Genomic DNA, 25,564 nt, shown 5'->3' on the forward strand with positions numbered 1-25,564 from the left:
TATGTAAAATACAGGGGAAAGTATAATTACGATTCTTAGGTAGCCTAAGTCCAAAGGATTCATTTCCGTACCATATTGTAGATCCAAAAGATTCATGTCTCTAAATACGGTCCATTTGCCACGGAACTGCACCTTCAACACTAACAAAATACTTCACGAACTAATCTCTCACATTGCTTGCTAGCTTTGATGTTGGTCCAATAGTGGGGTACATTTCAAGAAGTCCTTCAACCATCAAGATATCCTCGAGTTTAAAACCATCCCTCTTAGGTACAGAATTATGTAAAATACAACACACTTTTACCATGTCTTCTACCAGTGTTAGATCCACATTCAGTGGTCTATGGAAAATTTGCCATTTGTTTGCAAGAATTTCAAAAGATCATTCAATGTAGGCTTCCTGCGTGCTCTTGAAATCTGTAATTGAAGATACGTTTCTTTACACTAAAAAATTTATCCGCATATAGTCGCAGTATGTATTTTGAAAGCTGAAATTATTCATCGGCTACAAATATAAAAGGCATTGGCTCATGAAGTCCTTTGTACGACCTCTGTGAGTCCACCGGTGTGAAGTAACGGTTACCTTGTCAGATCGTGAAACGAGCTGGCCCGACTTCAAATCGTGGTTGAGACAAGTTACCTGATTGAAATTTTCCTGGGCTTTCCCTCAACCCATTAAGAGCAAATGCTTGGTAACTTTCGACGCTGGACCCGGACATTTCGCTGTCATTACCACCTTAATTTAACTCAGACTCTAGATAACCATCGCAGTTAATAAAGCATCGTAAAATAAACCAATTAAACAAAATTAAAAAAAAAATCCTGTGACGGAGAAATATTCAAGGTTTGGCTTTTAAGTACAGGGACATCATTTTATTTTTACTTCAACTTTTAGTGTACCCGAGTTTTTTAATGTACTTCACTCCCTCCCCTTCTACTAACGAAGTTCTAACTGTCCTCCACACAGAACCAAGGCCGCAGTACTAAGTTAGTGAGTATAGTACGTTTCAGAAATATGTTCGCGTTTTCCAGTGACGAAAACTTTCAATAATGAATCATATTTTCGCACAGGTACTGTCGTCGTACTGCCTACGTCGCATCCCGATTTCCCCCACCTGCTTCTGCTCGCTCCACTGTAAATACTAATGGCTGGGCTTTCTTAGCTCTTTTCTGAAAACATTAATTTCTGTTAGGAATTAATTGGACGTCTACGTAATATTATGCAACTGTTTAAAATAACTTAAATAAAAGGGCCTCGTTAAGTAATTAACTATCACGTGATTCCCCCTCCCCTTTCTACGATCCTGCGACATAACCACTTGGACGGACAGTAGATAGCATGTCTGAGTAATTTTATCTGTGCGGGTCGGGCAGAAATGAAGACTGAATTTACAGTACGTAAGGTACTCTTTTATAGAGTAGGTACAGAATTATTTCAACATGAGTTACTAAGTATGAAGGACGAAACTGGTAATTGGAATTAGATGCAATAGTCTATAATGCGATAATAGGCACAAAAGATCTGAAGCCTGTATCGAAATGAACGGTCACCATTTTCAAAAATGTATTTAAATATCCATATTATGATTATTTTTCAATTTAACTTCATTCTCTAATGTGGTGTAGACAGTATAATATACGCTGCATAATGAATACGTTCGCATGGATAATTCAGTTCGTGAGTAAAAACACTTATTGTTAACACTGTACTGTATTTTGATTAAACAAAACCTAATGAAAATTATCAAACTCAAAATCGTGATATTTCCTACTTTACGTAAATGGATGAACTACTTTTCTGCCCTCCTATACATAGTAAAGTGATTTGTTTGTATTTTACGCCAGTACCATCGAACTCTAGTCGTGGAAGGAGGTAGCAAACTGTGTTTCCGGGTCTCAATCATTAATCCAAAGGTATAGCCAGGTTAATATTAAATATGTTAGTAAAAATAAAATGATGTCCCTGTACTATAAAAACGTATTCTATTTGAACACAATTGAGTTTAATGACTTTCAATACACACCTATATTTACAAACACGAACCTGTATGATGTGTCACATAAACAGAATGGAGGAAGAAATTCTTGGAAATTGTAATACTATTGTCACGCCAAGAGAAGAGTACCTAGACGGGGCGGAAGGGAAACAGTCGCGCATGCGCACCGCGCTGTTCACGGCAGTACACAACATGTAATACACGTGTCTGAGAGTACCGGTATTGTGGCTTTGTGGAATAATAGTGGCGTTTTTATTGTTGTGTTTTATTAGTTTCAACAGGCTGATTGTTTCAAATATACCACAAGTCTTTATACTGCTTTATTTATCGTTTGCTTTTAGTGTTAATAGCGTTGATAATACGGTTAATGGAAATCATGTTATTGTATACCTATGCATACTGTTAGCTTAGGAGTTTTCTGTTTATTGTAAATACGTCGACAAAGCGGGAACAAGGATTGACAATCTATAGCGAATAAAGAAACATTATTGCAAATGTAATAAAATACTGTGATGAAGAAAATAAAGAACAGTACCTTAGCATTCTTCTTACAAAACCTACAGCAAGGGCAGAAAAGTACTATAATGTATCCACAAGAACGATACAGCATATAAGGAATGAAATGAAAGACTGCACAGAAGAAAGTGCGTTGTCGACACCTGGGAGGAAGGAAACGTCCAGACTACCGAAACGCAAATGTAGATGACTTTGACCGGAGGTTGATAAAAATATATACCGGTAACTGAGAATTTTTATTTGAACAAGAACATAACGCTACCGGTGTAACTCAGGAGATAGCGCGTTTGCGTGCTGATTCGGAGTTGTGCTGGAGCGTGGGTTCGATTCCCACCTGGGCTGATTACCTGGTTGGGTTTTTTCAGAGGTTTTCCTCAACTGGAAGGGCAAATGTCAGGTAATCTATGGCGAATCCACGGTCTCATTTCGCCAAATGCTCTCTCGCCATCACGAATTCCATCTACGCTAAATAACCCAGTAGTTGATACATCATCATCATTATTATCATCATCATCATCAATGGCACGACAGCCCTTCATGGGCCCTGGCCTTCTTCAGAAGTTTTCGCCATTCCTCCCTATCCAATGCCAAACTTCTCCAATTTCTAACACCCAAAGTCTTGATGTCATCCATCACACAGTCTTCCCATCTCAATCTCGGTCTCCCAACCTTCCTTCTTCCCATCGGAATAAATTTAAAAACTCTCTTCGCAACCCTATCATCTTGCATTCTCACAACATGCCCGGCCCAATCCAATCTTCTTATTTTTATAAATTTAACAATGTACGGCTCATTATATAATCTATACAGTTCGAAATTATATCAGTAGTTGATACACCGTCGTTAAATAACGAAGTAAAAAGTAGCATTACCAAGCTGCCAGTGTTATGATTTCAAACGGAAGACAGCATTAAGGCGGATACTGAAGGAAATGTGGAAGAAGTATGCATCGAGAAGAAAATTTTTGTAAATTGGAGGTGAAGATACCCACAGAAAATAAGAAAGCCTAGGGAAGAGGGTAAACCGATTTTGTACCTGGACGAGACATGGATTGACACCAATTTAAGGTTTCCCAAGTCCTGGCAGGATAAAAATGTTACGGGAGTTTTGACTACCGTAAATTAATGCGTGCAACAGACTCATTGTTGTCCAACAGGATGGAACTAATGGCTTTGCTGAGAGATGCGAGTTAGTATACAAGGCAGGAACAGCAACGGTCGATTATCACGAACAAATGATATTTCAACATTTTCGAAAAATGTGATGATAGTCATAGCGACAACAACACAAAAGATGCGGAATATTTATGCCTGACTTCGTTCCCTTGTAGGTAGGTGAGTGGACCGAAATTTTCAGGTCATAGTGCAGCGTAAAGTTCCCCCGACCCGCCTATCCACTCCTCGCGCTAACTCGTAGCTCGAAGATAGTAACAGTATTTGATAGTAACACGATCCACTTTTCTTGGGGTTAATTATTCTGATGTGCTTTCCATTCAGAGCACCTAGGCAATGTGCAAAATTAGTCCTTTCAGAAAACTGAGATACCGTTTTTAACCAAACTCTTTCTGTCACTTCAGAAAAACAGACTGACTTGATTCTTTCCCAGATGACCTTGCAAAATAGTCATAATGTTTGAGATTGGTAGATATGTCTAGTCTGTATTGATAGTGGTCAGTCATAGTTGTACCCCAAGTCAAATTACCTGCAACAACAGACATTTTTAAACAAACACATGCAATGTACAGATACAATAAACACACGTGCTTGCATATCTATTGTTAGTAAATCAAATTTCTATTTTATTCATTTTTCCTCTGTTTCAGCAGTTATTATACAGAAGAAGTGGTAGAGCAGAGCGGTGGTAGGAAAAGAAATGCAAACGCGTATTGAAAATGAAGTAGGTAAAATGGAGCTTGAAATATAAAACGCAGCTAGTGAAGCTGAAATTTTGTTGCAGACAGTCAACTCAGAGGATGATGTGCTCATTAAAGTCATAAAGAAGAAAATTACTGAAGAATGTGACATTATATCACATGAATCTGCTGAGGACAGGTTGTTCTTTATTTCTTTTGTATCGAAAATGCACAAGGCGTCTGCAGACAGAAAACTGAAATTTAAATCCGACATTATATTAGCTATCTTCCAAGCTCAACGAATTCAGCAACACTGACTGCAAAAAACGCAATATCCAGAATCATGTACCCAGAACTTACACAAGAGAATTCTATATTCCCTCAAGGTCATCACCTCTGAAACATCCACTTCAGAGTTATTACAAATTCTGAGTCTGCGCCAGACACTGTAACCTTTCCGGGATCTTCTGAATGCAGCAGCCAGCTAAGTGATTTTGTGCCTTTTGGGTAGTCAACTGAGCTCGAGATAGTTACTGGTCAAATTACAGAAATAAACACAAGTAAAGAGTCCTATTTTTTTTATAGTTCAGCATTTTTATAGTTGTGGAATAAAAGGAAATAGAATTATGTGCCTTTTTTATTAACTATAACACAATAAATAAAAGAAGCTACCAAGCTACATTTTTAATTCCTTTTCCCTCATCCAAACAGTCCAAAAGTTATCACAAGAATATAATATCGAAATTGTCTTCTTCCTCTTCTTCTTCTTCTTCTTATTATTATTATTATTAAAATCAATTTGTTTATTGTGACTTATCTCAAAGAGCTACCTTCTTCAATGGCGGCATACTTTTTCTTATCACTGTGTAATTTCCCTAAATGTCTATCTTCATAAAGTTGAGAAATTTATCAAATGTGATTTCGACATAGGAAAATAGTTGAAAAAATGTTCTCGCCCGCACACAGATCGTTGAACAAAGTATGATAAAAAAACCTGATAGCATAGGATACACATACATTCTTCTTCGTGGCTTACCCCCACTCCCTTGATGAGCAAGACTAGAAGACGAAGTTACTCTCTACTCGTAGCCATTGTTTCTACTGACAAGGAGTTACAAGATACAATTTCGACAATTAGTTGCTCTGTAAATTTTGCCAAATTGTCCTAGACAATCAGCTACCGCAATGGATTGCCGCTACCAATTGAAGAATACACTATTTGTAAAGACAACCGAAACCGCGCGACAACACGAGAGATAGGAAATATTCCTATGTGTGAAACGGGAGTTAAATGAACCTAGAACCCTTAACTCTAATTGTAGTAATAACCTAGAAGAGAAAGACTTGGTTCGCCTTCTCTATAGACTGTCGTTTTTACTGCTGTTTAAAATGCAACGCGAATGGAGGGCTTGAAGATAGATGTGATAAATGTTTCACGATAAGCATACAGTGATGGAAGACTTTTGGAGAAAAATGGAGCGACGGAGATAAGAAAATGAAAGTGATGATAAATGAAATAAAAAGCACGAAAGTGGCAATAATTGTATTCCTCGGTCACTGATCACCATACTTGAAGGTACCTATCTGAACATTGCTATGCAACATTTTCCGTCCACATTCTGCGCGCGCAATCAACGCCTTCACAATTTATAATATTGACACATTGAAGAGATTTTTATCAACTTCAAATGCAGAAGGAAAGGATATAGCCTACCAGGTTCTTCTGAGTGTGAGAAGAAAGAAGCTGCATTGGAGACAAGTCTGGAAAATACGATGGCAATTTTTTAGAATATTGCTTTGTTAGCGTTGAAATTAAAAATTAGGAGCGCCCTCAATGCGTAATTTTAAAAAAATTGTTATCTATGGAATATACGCTACCGTACCTAGTAAACTTAAACGGCACATCGAAACTCTTCATCCAAACCTAGTTGGGAAACCAATCTACTTTTTTGTAAGAATATTAACGAAAGCTAATCAACATAATCCTGGTAATGCGTTTATCATCGTAAAATTAATTAATGTAGGAGTTGCATTTTTCGTTCCTTCCAGTAAAGCAAACTTTTTCAGTAGAAGAAGATAGTCTGATGTATTCGTTTGAATTAGAATTATATTCTTGCTCAAATTACTAGGGCCTATTGTTTCCTGCTTCATGCAGAAAATCTGAATCATCGTTTATTAACCTACGAACAGAGCAGGTAATTCTACAGGGTTGTTTCCGATCTCTGATAACGAATTTGAATGACGTTATGTACGTCAGAAATCACACCGACAGCTAAATTGCGGCGAGAGGTGACAGACCAGTAGTGAGTGATTTCATAATCAGAGTGCACGGTGTATCACAGTAGCAATGCCCAAGAAAATTGAACTTTTTGGGAGGGGTACATAACAACCCTTTCCGATGCCAAGTACAGTTACGTGAAAATCATAGGAGCCTGCAAAAAACGTGGTTTCGTTATTTCCAAGAAAGGCATCTTGTGTGTACTTAATAAGACTCACAAAGCTCCGATGGGATTAATTCCAAAGTGGAAAAAGCAAGCAAATCCACACCCCCCTCACAAGTCGCCGCACCCCAAGAGATGGTACAAATTAATTCCATTCGAGCTTTACCAATCTTAAGTAGGCCTACTCGTACACAGGAGATGCCTTTCTTGGAAATAACGAAACCTCTTTTATTGCAGGCTTCTTTTATTTTCACTTAACTGTACTTGGCATCGGAAAAGGTTGTTATGTACCCCTCCCAAAAAGGCTCGATTTTCTTGGGAATTTCTGCTGTGAGTCGCCGTGCACTCTGACTATGAGATCACTCACTACTGGTCTGTCACCTCGCGTCACAGTTCAGATGTCATGTGACTCCTGACGCATATCAAGATGTCATTCAAATTCGTTATGAGAGACCGGAAACACCCTGTAAACGCTCTGTTACGAGTTTTAGCTTCAGGTAGACTTATTACTACCCTAAATGGAACGAGCATTCCAAATATCAAGCGCAAAGTCGCTAAAAACAGTTTTAACATAACTGCATTGCAAGTAGAAAGCAGAAAGAGTTGATTAAGTCTCATCATCATTGGAAAACAACAACAACATTGAATCTTAACACTGAAAAGCTAAAATCACTCGCACTCTTTATAATGATAGAGTGACACTGTCTTGTCTACCTTTATTGAAATTTACTGCAATTTACTAGGAGAATACACATTACAATTCCTTATTACGCTAGGTGTTGTAACAATGAAGGTATAGGCTACCTAGGATCTCAATAATGCCAATTGCAAAAGAAACTATTAAGATAACTGTGTTTCTTTCAAGCATTTATACACAACCACATCTGGTCAAGAATTAATCACAAAAAAAAAAAAAACGATAATAGAATTTGGTTGATCAAGGATCTAACTTTTGTTTTGTAACGTGACTTTCGGTACCTACTATCTAAATTAGATTTCATACTTCTTAACTCTCACAATACCAAGTGCGGTATTCTGGCTACCCTGGCTAAAATATTAGTGTAATAAAATCAAGGTGCGCTACAACAGGCATGTGTGACTTAATGGTTTTGTTAAATAAGCTTCTCACATTACAACAATGCATTGTATATTTGTTTTTTTTTTTTCTATTTTTGTTAGTAATATTGGTTAAAAACCGCCTGGGGTAATCAGACTACCTTATTTGGTATGGTATGATATATTAGCCTATTCGTAAATTTTATTTTAGTTGTTTTTATGTTGTGGCGACAGACGAACAGAAGAACGGACGGACACACGGAAGGACAGAGAGCCGAACAGACTGACAAATGGACGGACAGATAGACACATAGGCGGACGAATGGACAGACGGATAGATGGTCAGAAGGGCAGACAGTTAGACGACGGTTACACGGATGGACGGACGAACCAAGAGGAGTATATTATGACGAACAGACAGAAGGACGGACAAACGGACGGACTGACAGAGGGATGGATACACGGACGAACGGATAGGCAAAGAGACAGATAGACAAGTACAGTATAGGCCTATAGGTAAACAGACACAGACAGATAGATATATAGGTTTACTTACTTCCTGGCTTTTAAGAAACCCGGAGGTTCATTGCCGCCCTCACATAAGCCCGCCATCGGTCCCTATCCTGAGAAAGATTAATCCAGTCTCTACCATTATATCCCTCCTCCTTCAAATCCATTTTAATATATTTTCTTCCCATCTACGTCTCGGCCTCCCTAAAAGTCTTTTTCCTTCCGGCCTCCCAACTAACACTCTATATGCATTTCTGGATTCGCCCATACGTGCTACATGCCCTGCCCATCTGAAACGTCTGAATTTAATGTTCCTAATTATGTCAGGTGAAGAATACATTGCGTGCAGTTCTATGTTGTGTAACTTTCTCCATTCTCCTATAACTTCATCTCTCTTAGCCCCAAATATTTTCCTAAGAACCTTATTCCCAAACACCCTTAACCTATGTTCCTCTCTCAAAGTGAGAATACAAGTTTCACAACCATAAAGAACAACCGATAATATAACTGTTTTATAAATTCTAACTTTCAGATTTTTTGACAGCAGACTGGATGATAAAAGCTTCTCAACCGAATAATAACTGGCATTTCCCATATTTATTCTGTGTTTAATTTCCTCCCGAGTATCATTTATATTTGTTACTGTTGCTCCCAGGTATTTGAATTTTTCCACCTCTTCAAAGGATAAATTTCCAATTTTTATATATCCATTTCATACAATATTCTCGTCACGAGACATAATCATATACTTTGTCTTTTTGGAATTTACTTCCAAACCTACCTCTTTACTTGCTTCAAGTAAAATTCCGTATTTTCCCTAATCATTTGTGGATTTTCTACTAACATATTCACATCATCCGCATAGACAAGCAGCTGATGTAACCCGTTCAATTCCAAACCCTCTGTGTTATCCTGAACTTTCCTAATGGTATACTATAGAGCAAAGTTAAAAAGTAATGGTGATAGTGCATCTCCTTGCTTTAGCCCACAGTGAATTGGAAACGCATCTGACAGAAACTGACCTATATGGACTCTGCTGTACGTTTCAAATATAGAGGTATATAGATATATAAATAATTTGGCGAAATAAAAGTAATATAATGTTACTAAATAATAAAAAATTGCTTTAAACATTTGAAAATATACAAAAATTTACTAGGGTATTTCAACTACTCTGCTTGGTATAAGGAAGATGCTAGAAAGCTTAGGACCGTGAGGGTTAAAAATACTTCATTTCGTACAGTGTACACTTATCTAATGCCATTATTAATGTTTGTTCTGATATTCGTAGGCTATATCAATGTATATTAGCTTGGCAATGACAATATTAAATTATCATGATGAAATAATATTAGTGTACAAAGAAGGCCGCTCCTATGGCCGCCTTTTAGGTCAAAAGGTAGGTTTGTCTGCGTGTTGAAGAAGGGAAATCGCCAAATACCTCAACAAAGATCCAATATTCAGGGCAGGATCGCTTTTGTAAGCCATAAGCTTACCATAACTGATATGCTATACAAGCGCATATTCTAAGTTTTAAAATTACTTCAAATATTAAAGAAGAAGTTATTTAATCATAATCATCTCGATTAAAAATTTGTAGTACGAGCCTACATTGCAAATGATAGTAATGAATATTTCATTTTATTCTCTTTTCAGGCGCGCAGTTCGACGATTTGTGCATGAAAATCAAGGTTTGATGAAAAGAATGTATGGGGACCAACGGCATATTTCAGTACTGCGTGCAGAAATTGAGTCTAATGATGTAGAATATCTAAGTGAATGGAAAGTTCGAGAGGATGTCAGAAGACGGTACAGTACTTCCACCTCTGAGTCGACCACACCTCCTGTCGAACATGTTACAAGTCCCTATTTCAGACCTGCATCTACCACGGGTACCACAGCAAAAATCACAACTGCTTCAAAACCTCATCACATGAAATCAGGATACACCCAACACCCGAAGCCAATAACACCAAATACCGATAGTTATAATTCGACCACATCCGGATCAACTACGCATACAACATCTGCAAATAGAACCTCAGTTCCCCAAAGTGTAGCGGCAGAGACGAACATTGAACCAACAACTGCCAATCTGCCCACAAATCCAAATAGTGATGTAACATCGGATAACATATTAAGCACGCTAGAAGACATAATGCAAAAGCATTTAGTAAGCACGACTCCCTGTCCAAGCACTGAGCAGGCTGAGACATCAACAATGGAGCCACCAACAGCCACAACCATGGAGTTCATGAACGAAGAAAGCACTACTGCTACTACAACTGCTGGAAGTACTGTTACTACTACTGGCACCACGCAGAAAGATAAAGTCTTTGAATCGCAGTTATTTCAAGATGCGAAAGAACAAGTGACTGATAGCAACAGCCAGTCCACTTCCTCAGGAGTCCTCAAGATAAGAGGCGTGTAAGTATATTATTTACTGAACTGAAGTAGTAGTACAATCTACCAGTATATATTCCCTATTTATTTGATAGTAAAAATAAGTACTGAGCTCTCCACTATGGCTCAAAGGTAACATTTTCGATTAGAATACAGTGTAATTCTCAATAGGACAATGGAAATTTATTCCCTTTTTAGGAACTGCATTGCATTTCTGTGTGGTCAGTCCAATGTTCGCTTACGCGAGGGTCTTATGACATTGCGATTATAAGGGTACAAATTTCCATTTCTTATGAATATCTACTGTTGATTCTACTGTTGAGCTAAAAGATTCAACTCTTGAAAGTAGTTCTTGTCGGTGGTGGTGGTGGAGGTGGTGGTGGTAGTGGTGGTGGTGGTGATGATGATGGTGATAGCGATGATGATAACAAAGACGAGAAAAAATATGGTAATGCAGACATGTCAATACTTAATCATTATTGTAGATGGCATGCTTTCAGTAATTATATTAAGAATATTTTTTGATAGCATTAACCCAAGTAATTTGCCAGGGTGTTTTTTTCGAATTGCCTCTATACTGAATTCCAGATAAGAAAAATATGTGTGTGTGTGTCTAATACCAACCCACTTCACTTTCGTGATTCAGGTTCCACATACTGCAGATAGATGGCAGGACTGTGAACATAGGCGGAGTTATGGGGAGGCATGGGGGGGGGGCACTGCCTCCCAAACTTGTCTGAACTCTTTTTTTTTTTCTATTAACATTAGAAAATATTGAATGCAAAAGACTTTTCTTACTTTTGTTTATGATTAAGTTTCTGTGCTTGAATTGACGATCATGTGTCTGGACTATAATATTTATTTTAAATTTCTGAATGTATGAGAATTTCTATACTTCATTTAGGAATGGAAGCACTGTAATATTTATTTTGTAACAGCCTGTACTCCTGTGTTATAAGTCTGCAGTGGCCATCTACTGAATTAGGTGTTAGTGAAAAAAACACCATAGGCCTAGTCCCATGTTACAGGAGTGGATATTTTCAGTGGTTTTCATGAAACAATCATAGTCCAAAGATTTTTTTGTGAAAACAGCCATTTTCCAGGAAGATGATACGATGGCAGCATTTGCAAATAATATCCCATTCATAAATAAGAGCAAGAAAAGTGTTTTGAATTCAATATTTTGTAATGTTAATAGAAAAAAAAAAAAAGTTCAGACAAATTTGGGAGGACTCAGTGCCCCCACATACTCTCCCATAACTCTGTCTATGGTTATGTCCTATTATAATTTGTAGTAGACCTACAGTTGAAGCCCTATACAACTCAGTCCAAAACATCGTGGATATGGATGTAACACTGTAAGAAACTTGCACCCCAAAAATACTTTTATTAAATGATCTTATTCCGATATAGGCCTACTGTACCACGGTCAAGCTATAACAGGGGAGGGAGTAAATGATATCCCCCGTAACCTCGTTATATCGGGATTCTATGGTTTTGCTTTGCCCCCCCCCCCCCCCAAGGAAACTGTTCTCTCTCCGCCTATGACTGTGACCCATTTTCAAGTTACACACCACTTTGGCGGAATTAAAAGAAAGGATTTTTTTCTGTATCAGCAGATGCTGGTAACAAAGAACATTCAAATACTTTCCAATATGTGTTAAATATTTGAGGAAAAATGAGGAAATAAAATACTGCTTTCTGGACTTGTATCAAGACTGTTGTATCTTCAGAGAAAGTTACTAAAACAAATTTTGAATGCAATAAACAGAGACAATTTTTGATTTAGAGAAAAGAATTGCATATTGTGCCGACAATATATCTGTAAATTTTGGTAACCATTACAGTGTTTGTAGAAAGTTAAAAGAACAACAACCTAATATAAACTGCTCATATCACTGTTGCATAAAATATGACATTCAGAATTTAATTCTGAAAATCCTTTTTCATTTTTTCCATATGCAGTCAGGGTTGAACAATTGGAGTAATCAAGAATTGTAAATCTGCTACTAGTAGTAGTAGTAGTAGTAGTAGTTGCAGTAGTAGTAGTGATAGTAGTAATGGTAGTAGTAGTAGTAGCAGTGGTAGTAGTAGCAGTAATAGTGGTAGTAGTAGTAGTGGTAATAGTAGTAGTAGTGGTAGTGGTAGTAGTAGCAATAGTAGTGGTAGTAGTAGTGGTAGTAGTAGTAGTAGTAGTGATAGTAGTAGTAGTGGTAGTAGTAGTGGTAATAGTAGTAGTGGTAGTAGTAGCAATAGTAGTGGTAGTAGTAGTAGTAGTGGTAGTAGTAGCAATAGTAGTGGTAGTAATAGTAGTGGTAGTAGTAGTAGTGGTAGTAGTAGCAATAGTATTGGTAGTAGTAGTAGTAGTGGTAGTAGTAGTAGCAATAGTAGTGGTAGTAGTAGTAGTGGTAGTAGTAGCAATAGTAGTGGTAGTGGTAGTAGTAGTGGTAGTGGTAGTAGTAGTAGTAGTGGTGGTGGTGGTAGTAGTAGTAGTGATAGTAGTAGTAGTGGTAGTAGTAGTAGTGGTAATAGTAGTAGTGGTAGTAGTAGCAATAGTAGTGGTAGTAGTAGTAGTGGTAGTAGTAGCAATAGTAGTGGTAGTAGTAGTAGTGGTAGTAGTAGTAGTAGTAGTAGTCGTAGTAGTAGTAGTAGTAGTGGTGGTGGTGGTTGTGACAGTGATGTTGGTGGAGGAACAGCAGTGACAGTATGAACAATAGTAATACTATAATTCGTTCAGCTGTTGAAGGTTCTTTATTAGACTTATATATAAGGGTAATTTCATAAATAATGCACAGGTTTGCAGAACTGTGAAGTGGATGACGCAACATCAATGAAAATTACGTCAGTTGCAATTGAAGAAGTGAGGAGGAAGCATATGTGTTTGTTACGTCCATAGCCCTACTCTGTGTTTAGGTAACGAGAGCTAGAAATGGAGCCTACAAGTGTCTTGAGTACTGTGAGGATTGAAGATCAAAGATCGAATCTTTATCCCCCACCCCCCACAGAAATCATCCACACTTCCATAGTGCTTTGAGTGGAGTTTGTAGTGAGCTTATAGTGAATTGTAATACAGTTTCCCGTTGGGCTAATCATTTTCTTGATGGTCCTGTCAGAAAGTTTGCAATGCCCAGAGGTTTCTGTTTCTGTTAAGCAGTCAAGCAGTGAGGGACCCATAGCGCAGAAATTTTTCTCTTCTTCAAATTCTTTGTCAAATTACTGAAAACTGAATTAGGTGAAATCCCAGTAGCTCCTGAATGTTCCTCACACATTGCTTAACAATCTTCTTGAATAGCATCTGCCACAAGTTTCACACTTTATTCATGTGTTGATGTTTTCTGCCTTCCTGGTCTTGAATCATCGTCTAAACTGACACGAAAATGAGTAGTTCAAAGAAAAACTGTACTACAGTCCACTGAAAGCCCACCACAAACTCCGCTCCACTGTGGATTTCTGTGAGATTTTGCTACATAAAGATGCTATCTTTGCTCTTCAATTGTCACAGTACCCGAGACACATGTAGGCTCCATTTCTAGCTCTCGTTACCTAAACACAGTGCATGCTATGGATGAAACATAGGTGCTTCATCCTCAATCCTTCAACTGCATCTGACATAATTTTCATTAGTGTTGCGTCATCCACTTCACAGTTCTACCAAGCTGTGCATTATTTATGAAATGACTCTCGTAGTTTATTATGTACCTCGCAGTATGCTTACACTTATGTTTATTCTATTTATTCACATGCTGTCCTTCCCAGCTTTTTCCCTCACTCGTCTCTTTTTCTAATTTTACCTCTCTTTACCACCCTTCTGCTCATGTTCTCCCTCCCATTCCACCTCTACTTCTTCACATCTCATCAATCTTTCTGCTATTTCTAGAACTTCTTCACTCACTCTTTGTTCCTCCTCCTCTTCTCTCCCTTCTATCTTTCTCTCTTCATCTCTTACCTGAGGTGATATTGTTCCTTTTACGAAAACAGTGCTTCAGATAATGTGTGCTTCTTTACCATGCTTAAGTCATATGTTTAATTAGGAACAAAAGTGATAACATTAATTTGTTAGTATTATATTTTTCTCCATTTTGAATCTTGCGTACACTACTTTTAACACTTGAATATAATTAATTGATTAACTAGCGGACTTACCCGTGTTAATTATGTAAGTCCGCTAGTTAATCAATTAATTATATTTTTCTGTAAAGAATAATTCAAATTTACTTTCAATATCATAGCTGTTTTGCATTCAATATATATGTACCTATTACAGTGGTTATCAGCATATTGAAAGAGTGATTACAACTTTCTTTCCTAAAGCAATTATTGTAGCTGAAATTAAACTTCCTTTCAAAGTAAATAATTATTCTTTGTACTGAATGGAGTTACATACTCTTTTCACCCTACAGTAAACAGATTAAAATATCTAATTGATTTCAAGGCTTATGAAACATTTTATTGTACATGTATTTTACTTACTATCAACAGAATAAATACTCACAAAAACAAGAAATTAAAGAAAAAGAAAGTTCAGTGTTTATTAGGTTATGTAATTTTTTGCATAAATTTGACATGTTTGTCCTAGCAACGCTTGTCCTGTGAAGGAAGAAGTCGTGGCTCCATTTTGGGCAAACAACACTCGAGGAGAAATCCTTGCTTTGCTGAACTTGTATCCATTTGAGCAGTATGTCCATTGGGAAAAATGCACGTAAGTATTATATGTGCTATGGCGAAAATCTCATATACTCTCGTTATTCATATTTTTTTTGCAATGAGACAAGGGGATGCACTCTCCACAATATCTTTGGGTTTATCTATTTTGGTTTCTATAATCCGTAGATATGGTAATGATTATTTTCAATCATATGTTATATTGCAATGTTAAAATTTTTAATACATTTAATTTTCTTGATCCCTTTATGTTTACTAGGTAATTCTTGATGAATAATTCAATCGTTAATATTTCTTTTATGTTTTTTATTTATAGTTTCTATATCTGGTTTATTTTATTGAGGTAATTTAAGTTATTTATTAATATAGTGTCACTTGTGGGGTTCAAACATATCTTCGGACAGTTGACTAAACAAACAATGTAATAACAAGGTTTAATATGCCAATCTCTACCAGTACTACAACAGCAGGAACAACATTAATAATAATAATAATAATAATAATAATAATAATAATAATAATAATAATAATACCCACATTAACACCACAAGACACTATTGCAAGTCTCTATGAATGGAAACAATATTCAACAATGAATGCTTTTTCCTCAGTACTAAGCCAAATATTGAATCTACAATATATCTAAATATTCTAGCAAATTAATAAATACCTCGTTGCTAGGTAAACATGCACAATATCTGAGCAACAGCCTCATTTCAGTATTGTTTGTTTTGGCGCATATTGTAGCCTACTTCATCCAAAAACTGCAATAGTGAAACTGTAAAAATAGCTCTTAATAGTATTTTAGTACGGTACTTTAAGTTCTTGATTTTTCGTTTAAACTTGCTTAAATATATACCATTACAAAACAAAAATACTTTTGGTGAATACCGGTAACTTGTTAGTCGCATTCCACAGTACCGGTACTTATCATAATCACAGACTTATCCATAATTCCTTGTCTACTAACTCATAAAAGAGTCAAAGAAATCACAAACACTACTAAATCTTCCTATGAATAACTTCAAACTAAACGAAACAGTCACTGAAGAAAATAAAATATACTTATTGCACAAGGCAGCAAACTTAGTGGTATGCTAAACTGCACCAATTTTTTTCTTTTTTACCCTGTGGAGAGGAGGGACCCGAAGGCTTGCATTGCAGCCTGAAGCTTAAGTGCTTACCACTCCTTTTTTTTTAATGATTGGATAGCGGAACGACCACGCACTTGTACTAGTACAACAAGCCGCATGGTAAACTTAACCTGGACTATTGTAGGGATGATAATGATATGTGAATTAATGATGGTGAAATGAGTCAGAAGTCCAACACTGTGATGTATCTTCAGAGAAAGTTACTAAAACAAATTTTGAAGGCAATAAGCAGAAACAATTTTGATGCGTGTGCATGGGCGTGGGCATATGCATATGTGTGTTTTTTTTTTATACTCGACCATGCCGAAATGTACTAATTATAAACCTGGTAGCAACCCTTTAATGGACCTCATTAAAGTACACCTATTCATTAAAGTTCAGGTGTTTCACCAATCAGAAAACACCATTGTGGCAATATGAAAGCGCAAGTATCGATTATTCTTGGATATGCAATCGAAAGACAACTAGCGAAACATCATGAAGGCTGGAAATCCAATACTGTCGCAGAAGGTTATGTTCTGTTACTATAATAATTAGCGTTAATTGTAAATAATATTCAAATAAATTCAATTTGTCATCTCGTTTTTCGATGTCTAAATCAATTTCAAGGTTATATCAAGATTAATGTTTATTTTACTCTCTAGATTATATCAAGGTCAATGACATTTGTTCCTAGCAAAAAATCAATACTTTCGCGTCTGCGCACATCTCACAATTTACGAGATATTGCACAAGGTCAGTTCCACTCCCCAGTCAGATAAGAATAACATAAATACTTATGAATAATTTCAAGTTAGAAATATGGTCGAGCATAAAAAGTTGTATGAAACTTGCCTATAATGGTAATTAAAACGCTCGTATGAAAATTATGAAACTCACTTGCGCTCGTTTCATAAACATACTTGGTCTTAATTACTACCATTATAGGCTCGTTGCATAATGTACTATTACAATATATATTTATTTCAACATGGAGAGAGAGAGAGAGAGAGAGAGAGAGAGAGAGGGAGAGAGAGAGAGAAGGAAGGAGGGAGAGAGAGAGAGAGAGAGAGAGAGAGTGTGTGTGTGTGTGTGTGTGTGTGTGTGTGTGTGTGTGTGTGTGTGTGTGTGTGTGTGTGTGTGTGTGTGAATCCCCAATCCAATTGAAATGAAATCTCCTAATTTTTGTTGTAATATGAATTGTATTTTCATTATTTTTTAATGGATGGAAAATCTTTAGAGAATGCCCATATACCACCGACATGCACACCTATGCATACTGTTAATTAAATACATGTAGAATTTAGAATGAGACAAGAAATTAAGAAGAATAATTGCTTATGTAATGTTTAATTAGCATTTATTGTTTAGGTATTTAAATTTTAATGCATTTTGCCCGTATATGTAAGAGAGGAACAAATGAAAATAGGTACTTTTAGAGCTTAAGAAGGAAGTCATGTATGTTTTAAGTTTCTAGTGCATGTGGTTTTTTTACGTGTAATTAATGTAACCATACTTTTTTTTTGCAGTTTTGAGCACAAACAGATGTTCTGCCGTGAAGGATGTCGCTGTGAACAACAGTATCGATTACATCGGCTTCTGGCATATGATCCCAACAATGAATGTCGAGGAATATTTTCTGACTGGTTCAAATTCCCTTCATGCTGTGTTTGCCGCTGCTATGATCTACCACTCGAGTTTCAAATTACATCTCGTAGTCCACGTACACAACTGCCAACATGGAACTTATACAACAGAGCACCACCAGACTGGTACAGAATGGCTAATGCTGGATAAAGTTTTATATTAACTACCATATTGTGAACCCACCGCAAATCTTACAAATGTGTTTTACTTAAAGAGATGGACATACTACGTAATCCTCTAGCCGCACATGTTTTACAGTGGTAATATACAGTAAATAGTAATTTGTTCATGTTGTGAACTTTATAATTAATGTCAATAATACATTACAAAGTATTAAGGTAATTTGCCATGTAATTCATAAATTATATTTCTGACAGTTAATATACTGCTGTAACTCATACTAGACTAATTTAACTATCAGTGTTTTTATCTCTGTAAAATAACTACCAAGTATGTGGCTGATAAGGCTCGTGATGGATTTATTTAAAAAAAAAATGAATTTTTGTACTCAATTAATATGGCTCAAACATTTTTCAAATATTATGTCCAACACATGCGAAAAAATTAGTCTTAAACAGAAAAATAACAGAACAAAACTGAGAAGTACCTAATACAGTTATTTACTTATTATGTAATAGAGACTAAATGTAGTGTTATAAGACTGAAGGGTCAATGTTAGCCATTTTATTCTATTTGCTTTCCAAATTCAGCGCAAAAAAATTTCCCTCGACAAGAGCACAGTACATAATTTTGGTATCAAAGGGAAATACCAAGTAGGCTACATATAAAATATAAATATGAGCGCATAGTCAGATGTAACGAAGAATTTTAAATAAATTTTGTCTTAAAATAGAATCACTTCATTCCACTTAAGAGACTGTTGAGATACATTAAAAGAAAGCCTATTATTACATTTTTTTTTTTTTTTTGTGTATTATACATCAGAGAATAGGTGAAAAAAAAGTTATAACTTTTTTAAAACACAGTTAAAATGCTTATCTAGTCATCCAATTATATTTCTAATGAGACATTAACTAATGCAGTAACAATTTTTATACGTAATAATTCTGAGTTTTAAAAAATTCCTACTACAAACATTGCATGAGGTGAGGTAGAGCTTCATAGGTTGAAAACTACATTTATTTTGACATGTAAGCACATATTTAAGCATGCATTAAAAACGTTGATGTATGAAACATCTAACACAACACAAAATAATAGTGAAACAAAAACACCTGTAGCAGAACATAATGCGTTGCTTTAAATGTTTTTATAGTACTGGTACCTTTCTTGGACAATATTCAGAGTTTCTCAGATAAAAAACACGGTGAAGAATATGTTAATGTGAGTGCTAACCTTTCCTAGAATATTTTATATTCATTGCATATGTTACTTAGGAAATATTTGAAAATTCCTACGTATTCTCTTCTAAAACAAAACAAACCATAGAATGGTTCACAATTCAGTGCTTATTATTTTTCTATGAAATCACTTTTTCAAGTTTACGGACAAAAATACTTCGGAGGAAAGCTTAATTGTGTAGCCTAATTGAGAGCTATAAGTTCAATATATAATTAAAAAAAAAAGTACAGAACTACTTTACCCAAATATTTCAACCTCATGTTAATGCGTGATTTATTTATTTTATTTATTTCATCATTCATGTACAAGATCATGGCGGATTAGATGCAATTCAATTCTCAATTCACCACCGCAATAAATACAAATATAAATGAATTTACACAATAATAATGATAACATACCTGCTACGGTATTATAAATATTATAATGACGATAAAAATTATATACAATAATAAATTCACCCCATCTCTATCTTTTATGCAACTATTTTTTGTAAAATTAGATTCCCTCTCGACTCTTTAATTCACCTAATACTACTCGTTTGAACATTCACTACTTTCATAAGCATATCACAACACTTTATTCACATCTATTATCCTCTTTTCCCACTGTATTTTGACTCTGAATAGGAATTTTCCCAATTTTCTTTGATTGTTGCCGTTCAAAGGACCACTTAACTTTTTATATGCTCTTTTATTCAAAAATATTTTCTCTATTCAGACAATTCTCAAGTCATTAGTTGCTGTGCAATTTAGAAGTAGCCTATATGGATTCGTCTTCAACTTGACCACATAATGGACATATGTCCATTCCAATGTTTCCTCTTCTATTCTCAAGACTCCAAATGTCTATTGTCTACCATGCTGGTCATGTTCTTTCTTACCTTGTATATTAAATGATTTATTGGTTCGTCTACATTTATCAATTTTTTTTTAAGTGTAGACGGACCAATAAATCATTTAATGAATTAATGTAGTAATAAATAAGTGAAATAAATAACGGTTCAAATTATATCGCTGTCTTACTTCTCTCGTTTTCTTAATCACTTAAGATTTTCGTCTTCAAGTCTAAATCGAACATCTCCATACAGTGTGATATTACATTCTCTAGAAATAAAGAGCTGATTCTAATTTTTTTCACTTTATTAATTGTATCGAAAACTTTTTCCAAGTCAATAAAATAATAAATGCGTACAACCTCTTTCGAAATTTAGATATTTATCTATACTGGTCTTAATGAACAAAACATTATTCCTCGTTCTCCTCTTTATTGTGAATCCACTCAGAAATTAGAAATTCTCCATAATGTTTGATGTAACCTTTTCTAATACTTTTTTTTTAACACAATTATTAAAATACCGGTACCTACTGAAATTCTCAGAAAAAAATACAGTACTAGAAATATGGAAGTTTATTCCTGGAATTCAGTAAGAATTTAGAAATCTAACTTAAAAATAGTTAACAAGTATGACTTTATCCAAATAATTATGCCCCATGACGCAGAATGACTTCAGTATTTGCTGCATATAAAGAAAAACGATCCCCTTTTCTCAATATGAAAGTTTTTTCCCCATATTTTCCTTATCACCTGAACACCCAGCTATTCGATATTACTAGGCTCAGAAAAATTTGTTGGAGCAGCCAGGGAGATGAATACTGCCCAGTGCATTGGGAATTCAAGGTCTAAACAGAGTTTAGAAAAAAATCTCGTTAAAATAATTAACCCTTACTAATTTTCACATCTTAATGTACCTTTAAGAAGAAATACAAATTGAATACATGTTGTACAAACTGACTCAATTTGGGTTAGCAAAATAATAAATACCGGCAATTGGTTTGCAATAAAGGAAATTACCAAACTACAGTATATACCAGTATTCAAAGTAATAGAAGATTTTCCGCAGCATAGTAATGTCTTCAGTATTTTCTCCTTTCCTCTTATGCTCTTTTCTTACGACATTTGTAGCAGCAACCAAGATTTAGCATATTTGTCAAGGTTGAAGTTGATGAAAGGAGGCCCAACAATTCTAATAAGAAGCAGGTTCCCATGGTGTTAACTACCAGCGAAGATCTTAATGCACAGACAATGAAGTTGAGTTGGGAGAAGCCTCACAATATATTGACAGCGCAAAATTAGAACAATTCTCGGTTCTGTGATGAAAAATATAACAAAAAGTTGTTGGAACACCATTCCAGCATGTTCCGTCAGGAAAAAACGCACTGCATATGTACACACATTAAACTATCATTAGGTAAGAAGTCCTGAAAATAGTTGCTTTCTTTTTAGAAAAGTACGAATTTACAAGTTGATGTTATACTTTATTCTATCATGTGTAAAACTATGAAAAATAGTTCTTTAAGTGACAACTGTTAAAATTATGTTTCTCTACGCCAATTCATATGTAATTCTAATTTATATATTTATTAAACATAATAAGTTGGTAATTCTTTTCACACTTGTTGGCTATTTGTAAATGAAATACTTATTTTTGTAAGGTGAAATTGTCGTAATTTATAGGCCTACTCCTTTCTGAGAAATATTTGTATAAAGAAAACATCTTCTCAAAAATATTGCATAATTAAATAATAACTAAATATACACAGAATTTATTTTGTACAATGGCAGGGCCCTTAATTTGACGTTATTACATCTTCCATCTTCCAATCTCCTTTCTATCATTGTTTTAATTATTCCTTGTGTACATTTAATTTTGGTCTTCCCCTCTTCCATTTTCCTATTGGAATCCATCCATAAACCTTCTTCGGCAATATATCTTCCGTCATCCTCTTCATATAATCAAACTATCTTCATTGTATTGTTATAGGTTCTACAAGTGATCCTTGCTTGCACTTTCATTTTTTCTCTTGTAACATTTCTAATTCTGTTCTTCCTTAGTACTCTTGCAGATCTGTCAGAAACTGATCTCTGTAGAATGTAATTTTGCTATTGTCCTTGACTTAAAATGCCATGTTTCTGAGCAGAATGATATTGTGCTTTTAACAACTGCGTTATACAGAATGTATCAAAAAGGATGGTGCAAACTTACATGGTTTAAAGTACACGATAATACTGGGTGTTCATTTCAAAGTGTGTCATGACGTCAGTGTTGTGAGTCAGCGATTTGAAGTGAGTTTCATCTTTTATGTCAGAGAAGTTGCCTATTAATCAAGGCGTTCAATCTGAACTTGAGAACATGTACAGTATGACTTGAACGTCATAGCAACAGATGGCAGTCTGTATGGTCTGTGTGCTATCATAACCTCTTTCGAATTGTGTTTTGCTCGGGCAAGTCGTACACAGGGTATTTCTTACCATCGGTTGCATATGGCAACATTCCACAACACAAATCAAATGCTCCGTGTCCATGTTGATAGTCGAAGTTAATGTCAACAAATACTGTACGTAAGTAATCGTCTTAACCCTCTTCCCAAATCCCGACAGTAAGAAAAAAACTCACCCCAGTACGTGTTTCCAAACAGTTCACATTCCTGCCACTACAGGAGTTACCGTACATATCGGTAAGTACTCTTCAGAATGAACGCCGTACTTGCTAGGCAACTTCTCTGCCACATAGGTAATACGCCTCTGCAGAAGTGTAGGAAGATTGAATTGTCCAGGCTCATCGGCTAGCCACATGACATCATACAGCGAGCCTCATCGGCTAGCCACATGACATCATACAGCGAGCCTCATCGGCTAGCCACATGACATCATACAGCGAGCCTCATCGGCTAGCCACATGACATCATACAGCGAGCCATGACACACTTTGAACTGAACACGCAGTAGAAGGAAAAAAGTCCCAAAAAAGATGGGTCCGCAAATGGCTGATAAAATTAAGAATGTACACGCAGAATATACAAGATGGATACAATACACAGTCTCAAAAGGTATCAATCACGTCACTTGTCTGAGGAGTGCCAGTTGTACTGTACTGTAGTTACAATGGATATGCATTTCATGTATGGTAGGGCTAACAGCAATGGATGGGAGGCTGCATGCTTGTACCAAGAAGCATACACTAGGACGATGTTTACAATGAAGTCAGTGGCGGCTTGTAACCATACACTCGCAATTTATATGTTTGTTTTCGTTGTGATATCTTTCTTTCATAGAGTGCTGTTTCATTGTGAAATTGCTGATCTCCCTTTGTTAATTCTTCCACTTATATCATCTTCGTGATCTCAATTTGCAGTTATTTTGACTTCTAAATATGTATTCACCACAACAATTTACATTTCCTTTTCAGTTTTTAAAAATTAAAAAATGCCTTTATTTTCCATTGGCTTACTTGGAAAATCTTAAGGTCACTTTCTACATCATCGAACCATCATGTAGCTTGTCTTCCTACTTCGCTCGTAATATAAAATGAACAAGTAAGTGACCTTTTACATGGGTTGTTCTCATCAGTTCTAAATGGATGTCCTAGCCATCCCAATCTATTGGCTTAAGGGGTTAGGTATAGCTTACAGCAGTAAAATTTTTGGAAATATTCAACATTTTTTTCCTCCATTACTGTATCTTGTACAATAATGAAAATTGGTATGTGTAAAACACTATCCTTCTGCTATATAAAAAAAAATATTTTTATGCTCGACCATGCCGAAATGTAGTAATTATACACCTGATAGCAGTCCTTTAATGCATATCATTAAAGTACACCTACTCATTAAAGTACAGGTCTTCAGCCAATGACAAGTCAGCTTTGTACCATTATATCGATTATTCTCGGATATGCAATCGACAGACAATTAGCGAAAAGTCACGGAGGCTGGAAATCCAATACTGTCGCAGAAAGTTATGTTCTGTTACTATAATAATTAGCGCTAATTGTAAATAATATTCAAATAAATTCAATTTGTCATCTCGTTTTTCAATGTCTAATTTAATTTCAATGTTATATCAAAGTTAATATTTAGTTTACTCTGTAGGTTCTTATAGGCTATCAAGGTCAATGTGGACATCTGTTGCTCGGAAAAAATCAATACTTTCGCGTCTGCGCACATCTCACAATTTACGAGATATTGCTCAAGGTCAATTAGATACAAATAAAATGAATAATTTCAAGTTAGAAATATGGTCGAGCATAAAAAGTAATATGAAACTCGCCTATAATGGTAATTAAGAAGCTCATATGAAAATTATGAAACTCCCTTGCGCTCGTTTCATAAACATCCATACTCGCTTCTTAATTACTATCATTATAGGCTCATTGCATAATGTACTATTACGATTGAAAAAAATATATATTTATATATTTTTTCAAAATTCAAAGTTCACTGTGCAGTGATGAAGCATTTCCCTCATAACTCAAACTTGTTAACTTTTTCATGTTATCTCTCTCTTATTTTATTGCTGAAACTCATGTTTACAATATCATGCTCTTTCAACTACATTCCTTAATAAACAATATATATATTTTTTTTTATTTTGTTTTAGATATTTGACCTTTTTTAAAAATGAATTTATTTTTTATCAGACAATCTATCAAAGGGAGAGAAGTGATTTTGCATCATTTTGTAGACATGACATGCATAAATATACACAAAAAATTTCATCACAGGATGTTGGATACTTTTTGAGTTATGAGGGAAATGCTTCATCACTGCACAGTGAACTTTGAATTAAAAATATATATATATATATATTTGTTTTAATTGTAAAAACATGTTTATCATATAGCAGAAAGGACAGTGTTTTACACATACTAATTTTCATTATTGTACAAGATACAGTAATGGAGGAAAAAACTGTTGAATATTTCCAGAATTTTACTCCTTTAAGCTGTACCTAACCCCTTAAATAATTTTAATTGTAACTGACTCATTGTACAGGTTATAAATTTTGGCATATCTTATACTCCAGATACCTCTTTTACTCCCACATCGATGCCTAAGAAGTGATACCTCGTATATGTGAAGTTGCGTGTTTGCAAGAGAATAAAAGAACTGTTAATTTTTCATATATATTTTTTATTCGATCACA

The 25,564-nt window shown here is 35.4% G+C and overlaps 1 protein-coding gene across 2 annotated transcripts in view; it reads left to right on the forward strand.

Moving 5' to 3' along the window:
* spz4 (Spaetzle domain-containing protein 4) overlaps nucleotides 1–22,141 on the forward strand; it is a 59,065-nt gene extending 36,924 nt beyond the window's left edge. For both annotated transcript variants that reach the window (XM_069840575.1, XM_069840576.1), the window contains 3 exons: nucleotides 10,029–10,799; nucleotides 15,352–15,474; nucleotides 18,100–22,141. In XM_069840575.1, coding sequence (XP_069696676.1) covers nucleotides 10,029–10,799; nucleotides 15,352–15,474; nucleotides 18,100–18,367 — 1,162 coding nt within the window. In that variant the 3' untranslated portion in view covers nucleotides 18,368–22,141. The remainder of the gene's footprint in view (nucleotides 1–10,028; nucleotides 10,800–15,351; nucleotides 15,475–18,099) is intronic.
* The last annotated feature ends 3,423 nt before the right edge of the window (nucleotides 22,142–25,564 follow it).

Source organism: Periplaneta americana, chromosome 11, assembly GCF_040183065.1.
Source record: "Periplaneta americana isolate PAMFEO1 chromosome 11, P.americana_PAMFEO1_priV1, whole genome shotgun sequence".
Taxonomy (NCBI): Eukaryota; Metazoa; Arthropoda; class Insecta; order Blattodea; family Blattidae; genus Periplaneta; species Periplaneta americana.